Source organism: Ruditapes philippinarum, unplaced genomic scaffold, assembly GCF_026571515.1.
Source record: "Ruditapes philippinarum isolate M1 unplaced genomic scaffold, ASM2657151v2 ctg13929_1_1_1_1, whole genome shotgun sequence".
Lineage (NCBI taxonomy): Eukaryota > Metazoa > Mollusca > Bivalvia > Venerida > Veneridae > Ruditapes > Ruditapes philippinarum.
In genome coordinates this window covers 9,715-19,026 of record NW_026858397.1, presented here as the reverse complement: position 1 = coordinate 19,026, position 9,312 = coordinate 9,715, and the positions used below count along the sequence as shown (strand labels likewise).

The 9,312-nt window shown below is 31.3% G+C and overlaps 1 protein-coding gene across 1 annotated transcript; it reads left to right on the top strand.

Annotated features, from left to right (window-relative positions):
- The first annotated feature begins 1,942 nt into the window (after nt 1-1,942).
- Nucleotides 1,943-8,804, top strand: LOC132753067 (N-acetylglucosamine-1-phosphotransferase subunits alpha/beta-like). Its single transcript, XM_060743480.1, has 5 exons — nt 1,943-1,987; nt 3,071-3,271; nt 4,246-4,544; nt 7,137-7,271; nt 8,285-8,804. Exons 1-5 carry the CDS (start codon nt 1,943-1,945, stop codon nt 8,370-8,372), a joined length of 768 nt encoding a protein of 255 aa, XP_060599463.1. The 3' UTR covers nt 8,373-8,804.
- Nucleotides 8,805-9,312: the final 508 nt, after the last annotated feature.

Below are 9,312 nucleotides of genomic sequence, written 5' to 3'. Positions count from 1 at the left end.
TATTCTCGTGTTATAAAAGTGAACTTTGTATATTTGGCTTAATACATTTATATTTCGTTTAATACCGACAAATAAGTGTATGACATAAATGTAAGCTATTTCGTTATATTTTGAAGATTTTCAAAGCCAGTCGATATCGTTTTCACATGGGTGAATGGGAGTGACCAAGCGTTCATCAATACAATGCTGCAGTATTTACCAGCGTATGTGTGCTAATATTTTCTGAAAAATGTGATGTTTTGTCATTTTGTTAAGGCACATTAAGCCTGGAGCATTTTTTTCTGTAAATGAAAACGAATATATTGCGAACATGAAGTATAATTATCACGTGACAAAAGCAGTGTTACTTTATTAAAAAAGAAATTCAATGGCTTATTTCAGAGTACATTCGGACAGTATAATCATGCGTACATAATATGTTATACAGTCATATGGTCAATGTCAAAACTTTTTTCCCCCAGGATCCCGCCAAGCGAAAAGTTTAAAAGAATTAACAAGTTAAATTGGCGGGGGCGCGGAGCAAAAATACGCTTATTAGCAGGGGTGCGAGGCAAGATTTAAGAAATAAAACGGCGGGTCGCGGGGTACAAACACGAATGGCACAGATCAGCTACCATAAGTAACTGCTTTTTAAAGAAAAAGCTCATGTTTATCTGAGAATAAATGTTGTACCGTCTGATCTTGGTTTGCACCAATCGAAATTCTTTTTTTTTCTCCCCTAGAGATAATGAATAAGTTTGTCCAGATTGAAAGATCGACAACTTTATTTAAAGAAATATATTTAGCTTAGTTATAAAATAATTAAAAACATCACAACCATATTCGTTATGATAATCACCATTCTAATCATCAATGATGATGATGATGATGATGATGAAGACGGTCGATATAATCCTGCTTTTTTTGTCAATGGTGGTCGTTTTATGATTTAGTTATTATGTAGAATAATGGTAATGTGTAAGTATTTTGATTACGATGACGGTAAAGATGATGTGACATATACTTCAATTTTTGTTATTGATGTAATTTTACTATTTATATGTTCCGCTACTTCAATTTTTGTTATTGATATAATTTTACTATTTATATGTTCCGCTTCTTCAATTTTTGTTATTGATATAATTTTACTATTTATATGTTCCGCTTCTTCAATTTAAACTATCTTTGAATTTCTAAACTAAAATGATATTTTGTCAGAAACATCTTCCTTTAAGTCAACGAGATATAACAAGATTTTTGCCAAACGTTTTAATAATACAGTAATTAATGCATGAATGCAGATATTAGTAATTTTTTTTAAAATACCATAATATATTGAACTATCCAAGAAAAGCATTAACATTTTATATATACCAATTGTATAAGGTAAATTCGTTAGTCACTTTAGCGGCATAATAGTTTCCTGCAAACGTCGATACCCTGTTTTGTCTAAGGTTCTGAATGACCGAGTCACGTGAATCAGTGGGCGGAGCAATCTCTTCTCTGGATTAATGTCAATTGATGGATAAGATAATTTCATTTGAATATGTTTGCATTTCGAAATTCTCCAGTTCGCTATTCATTGTACATATCGCGACATTTCATGTTTGATAATCAAACACCCTCATACCAATCCGAATGATCGGCTATTATGACCGACGAAAAGGCCCGAGAAATTGCATTTGCCCTTTCACAAAATATGATTTCATTCCATAAGGGGCGTCGCGTTTCGGCGCGGACGCCAAAAAACAAAATAATACATACAAATTAATTTCTTCCAAACGAATTTGTATCCTTGTTTCTAAAAGTAAATAAATGGATAGATTACAAAAGAATTAAAGTTTTATTACAGTGCAATGCAACAGCTCTTACACCAATGCGCTTCGTCCAAATGCAAAACAGTTCCCCTTTAGGTTCAGACAACGTGTTTTACCCATTATGATAATTTTAGCCTGGTTCCACGATGTTAAATCGTAAACCTCAGACAGTTGCACAGTCCATTAATTGTGTACGTAAATAAGAAAACATTGTCTTTCCATTTCAAGAAATGTAAATGAAAAATGCAACAAAGCAAAAAAAATAAAATTGGTCCTGAAGTGTAAAGCAAATGTATGCGAATGTTTTGTGTACTTGTATTTCTATTGATTAGTCGTAAAACAGATCGTGTCAGAAAAAAAGAAGTATTTGTTTATCTTCCATAATTTACCTTGTATTTCTAATTACTGATCGGTCAATATCCACTCGTGTGGCGGGACTGGTCCCTACGATTTAGCATACAAATAACACTCTGCTTCAATCAAATATTTATTCACGGTTTTGTACATCAAATTGACTTTCTATATTATCTCTTATATTTATGGTTCTGAAAATATATTAAAATACATATATGAACAGAAAATATATATTATCAATTCAGTTCATCATATTATAAATTATTACATATATTATTATTATTTACATAAAACATATGCAGCTCAGTGGTCCCTTTTAATCATAATTCATCCATATTCATTTATCAAAAATATAAGATATGTTATCAAAATACAAATTACATAACTTACACACGTCCCTATCATACATATTTTTACAAATTACTCAGGTTACTCACCAAACTTAAGGAGTCTGTAAACCTTTATATTTATCTTTCTATCACACATATCTTTCTTCTCCAATACTAAAACTGGTGCTGTTAAACAGGAACAAATTAGATATTAAGTATTATGCATTAAAAGATTTGAGATCCGAAACTAGTTATATTAGTTAAATTAGAAGAAGAATAGGAAGTTCGGTCATCTCAAAATGTCAAACATTTAGAAGGTATAAATTCAAATAAAAAGCCAAAATAAGTGAACATTAAAATACAGGAATGATTAAGCAATACAGCATAATATATTTAATGTAAGAAATTATCCTTTACTTAAATATTTAACTATAATTAAAGATGAATATCTAACCCACGCCAAAAACCGCCTTTTCCTCACGCTGACCAAATTCGCTGAAAGTAATAAATAACAAAAAGATGTATTTCGGACCCTACTACACTCGTTTACATTTTTCTGATATGAAGTGACAATTGAATATCTTCAAGTAGCATCCAATTTCTGTTTGTTTTTACTTTAGAAGCAGTGAGATAACAGCAAAACGATGCCGAGATTGGAGAAATTTGAGATATGCTTTACGATCTGTAGAGAAGTATGCCGATTGGATCAACCATGTCTTTCTTGTAACAAATGGCCAGGTACCAAATTGGTTAAACACTGGGTACCATAAAGTCTCCATTGTGAAACATTCTGTAAGATGATTGAAATAAGATAACGTCTTAAGTTTTTTTGCTGTTTTTCTGTTTATGTTTATGTTGTTGTTGTTGTTGTTGTTGTTGTTGTTTATCACAGTTGCTTTTATTTCGCATCAACGATGTAAAAACTGACATGTTGATAAGTGTTAGTTCTTTAAACAAGAATACCTTGGTGAAAGATACGACCTAAAATTAAGACAAATCCAGTCTACTTTGATCACTTAGAAGTACATGTAACGGTTATAAAGACATTTTTTACTCAAAATTGCAGAAGATTTTGAAACAACTGATTTAAAACAAGCTCTTTTTGCAATCATTACAATTATAGTGATTTAGTATATTATGTGGAAGTCAAAGTATAATTTTGTTTATGTTTTGTTGCAAATTATATCACAACCGACACTTCTTACATGCGGTGATAATGTTATTTTCTTTAAATTTCAGTTCATAATCAAGACAATGTTAAGCATAGGTTTTCGCCTTTCTTAATAAACGAAAAGCATTAGTTTATGAGGTAAACTTTACAACATGATATTTTTTCTAATCCTGAAACATTATGTTTCAGGAAATGTTTAGAAACTTAAGTCACCTGCCCACATTTAATGCTGGTGCTATCGCATGCCATGTTCATCGTATACCAGGTCTGTCTAAAAGCTTTTTGTACATGAATGATGATTTTTTCTTTGGCAAATCAGTTGGATTTGAGGATTTTTATACCAACGAAACAGGCTTCAAAGTAAGTGTATAAATATATTTAATTACAAAAGACAGTTGTATTTTCATTTAGAAAGTTCTTTTTCTCATAAATTATATGCATAGTGCAATAAGGGAAATGTTAAGTCTCTTGTAAAGTTTCTACAATTACCTAACATCCAATAAAGGGTTTCGGCATATATTCAAATATTGTGAAGCTCACTGAAAATTAATCCTATAAATATAACATTGTGAATATTTCTTTCATCAATTAACAGATCAGATTTGGTGCTAAAAAGGTTCCCAATTACATGGACAAATGTAACAAATTTAACTTAAACAGAAGCCATATTGAGAAGTTTTGTTATAGCAGTGGTTGCAAATGGAATGGCAAATATTGTTTCCCAACCGAGCAGGCACAGTCTAGATTAATAATGGGATTTAACGAACCATTTCATTGGAGTCTTGTGTATACTTCAATAGCATTTGACAAAGCGTTTGAACATGCGCAACGAGGAGTTCCGGCACATGCGCCTTACATTACTGACGTAGACACAATGGACGCTTTACAGGATCGGTAAAGTACTAATATAAATTTAGATAAATGTTTAGAATGATGTCAAAATATAAATATTCAAAGCGGTGTAATTGATAGTGATTTGTTTATACAATGACCAGTGATTCTTGCTTCTTACATTTATTTATTTTATGCTTTTCAGTGGATTACTGATTTATCCGTGAAAATTATATTTGATTATTTCACAGTGAAAATTATCAAAATATAATTTCACACTTTTCAATGACGAAACTACTTTTTTAAGATTTTTCCCACGTGGTACCTCAATTTTATTTTTGCTAACAATTCTGACAATGTCAGGCTGTTTAAAGAAAACGCAAAGCTGAAATTGATAAATAACTTAAATGTCAAAAGTAATAAAAAGAAGAAAACTTACTTCTATTCGTTTAAATTCCAATCACCAAATTTCGTAGACCTAAATTTTTTTGTTTCATTTTACAGTCTGAAAAATACATTCCTTCCACATGCAAACTGCTCTTGATGACATTTGGGCATATAAAAGTATCTTACGAGTAATAACTGCAGTATGCTTTATGAAAAATTGAAAAGCAATGACAGCTACAGGTCGTAGAACAAGTAAACCACCCAGCGTTCCGAGCAAGTTCCAAGTCTTCCATTTTCATAGCTGTTTTTTTTTTTTTTTTTCATGTTTTCACATCTGTCAACACTTATTTTTTGTCTGTTTCAATCCTCAAATATGTTTTCTTTCTTTTAAAAAGGTGTATGACTAACAAATCCAAATGATATCCCTCTGAATCAAACACAATTATTTTCCTCTCGTGAAATACACAACTTTAAAAAATGGCTGCCGCTTATATTTAACAAAGCCAGGTCTAATATAAATTCGAAGTAAGTAACAAAAAGATGGATGGATGGTATGAATTTTCTCCTACAAGAATTGTTTGTTTTTATTATTAAAACAATCGATCATTCATATTTTTTAAACAAAATAAATAATATCACTGTCATTTAACGTTAATTGTCGGACTTATTTTTCAGCTCAAGACTTCTTGTTTTTAATCAGAAATCCGCACTAAATGGGGCTCTAAATGGGAAAACAGATTTTAATATTTATGTTAATTTTATGGAAATTTCGTTTAAACTTGTTTATTAGCATAAAATAAAAAGAAAATTTGTTTGTTTGTTGTGTAAGATGTAATTTTATTTCACTCGGGAGAATACTGTTTTAAAGCCCACTCGATGAAATAAAATTTCATCTTACACGCAAACAAACAAATATCCTCTATATACATTAGTCCATCCTTCTTATTTATAATGTTAAACAATTGAATGGATATGTCGTGTAAAGGGATTTAAATACATACACATATATCTTAATTTATATACAAAATTTGAACTACCTGCCGACTAGTTTGACTGTATACTGATTGCAAATCTCACTTTAAGTTCCGGCATGTTATTTGAAAAGAGGTAATTTATGATAAATTGTACAATGATTATATAAGGGATAATTGTCCAGTTTGAACTAAAATGTGAAATTATAGAAAACTTGTGGAAGTAAAATATGTTTTAAACATCTGCGTATTAAACACGTAGTATATATTAAGCCAATATGAATTACTTCGAGTTACCGTAAAGTATGTATAATGTTAGACAAATGTCTTATTAACGTAAACAGCAACAGCAAGCCTGCGATTTATTCAAGTCGGTCATTCCCTTGTGCAGTTTTAGCCCTGCATAACAATGGAATCAACCACATAATTATAATACACAATAGCTATGACAGAAAAAGACACTATTGCAACTTTTCGAAGGGTTCCTTAACTGATCTTTTTGTCCATTTATTTTATCATTTTGGGAATATCATGTTACAATCCGTCAGTTTATGGCTTGATCCCACTTCATGCTTGTCCTGCTCTATTCTGAAAATACTGGCAGCAAATGCCTAGATGGTTTAGTATAAGCATCTTAAGGATAAGGATATCGGTAAAGTAGACCTGCGAAACAATTTGGGTTGTGGAAAAGCAGTGGCTGAACTCGAAACACTTCATTTACAATGTGCAGCCGGTTCCTCGCCTTTAAAGATATATTGCCTTTCAAGATATATCATGTTCAAACTTGATAATTAAAAATATTGGAAATTGCAACACTTTCTCTTTGTAAAAATAAAATAAACTTGTTTCGACTTTATACAATTTAGATATGTTATGTTTTAGAATAGGAGGTCACAATATGAATATATAGTGTCAGTAAATAAAACTGGCATATTTTTAAAGATTACAAAAAAAATCTTTAAAAGGGAATGCAGCTTGCAATACATAGTTTGTACAATAATTTATTAAAATTAAATAGTAAAGGTAAGTGTTTCGGTAAAGCGACGCAACTTTGGGTTGTAGAATAGCAATGGTTGAATCTTCAATGTACAGCTGGTTCCACGCTTTTAAAGATATGAATATCCTTGGTTCCCCGCCTTCAAAGATATATTATACCAGTTTCCCGCCTTTAGAGATATATTTATTTAATTTAATTTAATTTATTGTATTCTAAAATAATTTGTTATCGCGTGTTTAAGTTCTATAAATTTGTAAGGACGATTATCACCGCCGCATTTATAGGAAATATCTTTATAAGGTTTCCAAAAGAATGGGAGAGAACATCTGCTAACAGGTTTCGTGACCCACACAGTTTTCAACACGGGTTCGCATATTATCATTTCTTGATGTTACCTAAGACAAATACATGCCGTGAGGAAATAACGAGACCAATGTAAGTGATGGAACAAAATAAACTTAACGGCTTTTTAATATTTAGAAAAAATTTATACACCACAAAAACGTTTATTTTTTCAGTTTCTTAAACGGTATTCATAGTACAAAACTTGGCCTTTTAGAAAAATCGTTTTTATTTCTGAGACTTAGTATGCCTTCAATGATTTTTGGGAACGGCCAACTCTCTGATGTTGTTTAAATTTGTTGTTCGAACCTTTTGCTTATTATAAACAACTACAATATCCATCTAAATACTGTATTGTTTTTTCGATAAAACTTAGCCTTAGATTTACAAGTCACGTTGTATATGTTTTGTACAGAAAGAAAAAAATATATAAGATTAAACTAAACTAAGAATTGTGTGTTTTTAATTTATATTTCGCCTGCGATGAAAGCTTGAAACATATATGAACCACTCTCGAGTCCGCTTTTTGGAACATAATTATAAAAGACATGGTCCGTAGCCAAATGGTTTAGGTCGTTGACTCAAACAACTTGCCCCTCACCGCTGTGGTCCTTATCTTACCAGTAACCTTAGAATTTTTCTATGTGAGGAATAAATTAAGCTGACTTATGGAACATCGGTGGTTGTACTGAAAAAACGTGTGGGCAGATGAAGTAATCCTTCATCAGAAAACCTGAAGTTTCCATATGAACTTTTTTGTGTTGGTGCGACGTTAACTCCAACCAAAAAACTAAAATATGGGCGTGGCTTGTGTAAGGCTTCAACCATCAATTTATTTGTACTTTAAGTAAAATCTTCTTGTGAGACAGAGATGTCTTTTAATTGTCATGTTGTGTAAATAGAAAAGTTTTATATCATCTAAATGTATTTTCTTGTTTATTTTTGTATATTAAAAGTAATGATACATAAATTGTTTATTTAAAATGTTAGATTTTCAACTAGAATTACCTTGAAAAAAATATTTTACTGAATTAACAATGAATTAAGTGATTTCTTTAATGTCATGGGGATGATAAATAAGTTATACAAGTCTTATATTTTTACAGAGCGACAAGTTACAACGATTATGAAGACTATGCATATATTGCGACTGGAAACTTTCATCAATTACACACGTCGCTGGCCAACCTTTAGCGTAAAAAGAATAAGTATGAAAAACATACATACAACATCACCCGTCCCTTTTGTTTCAAAGCCAAACATTTTCATTTTAAAAATTCAAATAATATGTACTTATAACGGAGAAAATCAGTTATGGTTTGCCCATTAATTGGAACTGTTTAAAACAATATTACATTATTTTAGCTCAGATATTCGAAGAATAGGGAGTACTATTGTATTATTGCTCCGTCGACGTCGCCGTCAACTTTGGTTAAAGTTTTGCGTGCAAATTGATATCTCTAAAACTGATCAATATAAATGTTGCGGTTCCACACTAAATGTACCGTCAATGTACAATTTAATTTCAACTAAAATGTGACCAAATATTTTTATAAATTGTGGATGCAAAACAGTTCACTCCAACTCTTTCTTATGATGCGTTGTGATCAAGCTGATCATTATTCGTATTTACTTTCCGTTAAAGCCATCTAATCAAGGCCGTCTCAAAACTTATGTGGTGAGGTGGGGGCGATTTCAATTGTCGTAGGACTAAAATTTCTTTTCGAGCAACTGCCGAAGTATTAAAACTTCTTTTTTTTCAATTAGATGTGATAGTCCCTTTGTCGACGAACTGACGTATGCGACTAGATGTTGTATTCTACGAACTGTCGTATTCGACGAGATGTCGTGCGACGGAATGTCGTGCACAGCTCTAAAACTTCTGACGTGAATAAGTTGCTTGTCCATTGTAATTATCTACCCTGATGGACATTGTAACCATAACCCTTATTAAGTTTCCTTTTTACAGAGTTATGTCGTTTTTCTTTCTGTCAAAAACTGAATATAGTCGAGCGCGTGATCGATTCACAATATATATTTTTAAAGTCCATCCATGTTACCGTGTCAACAACCAATAATTTACAAGTTTACTTTTTGAAGAAATGAATTTACTTTTATTATTTAAGGATTTGCA

Excerpts from the sequence above, each read along its gene's own strand:
- LOC132753067 (XM_060743480.1), top strand. The coding sequence starts at position 1,943 with ATGTTAAATCGTAAACCTCAGACAGTTGCACAGTCCATTAATTGT. Across the intron at positions 4,545-7,136 it reads ATGGACGCTTTACAGGATCG|GTTTCCAAAAGAATGGGAGA; the intron begins GTAAAGTACTAA and ends TATCTTTATAAG. Across the intron at positions 7,272-8,284 it reads GAGGAAATAACGAGACCAAT|AGCGACAAGTTACAACGATT; the intron begins GTAAGTGATGGA and ends ATATTTTTACAG.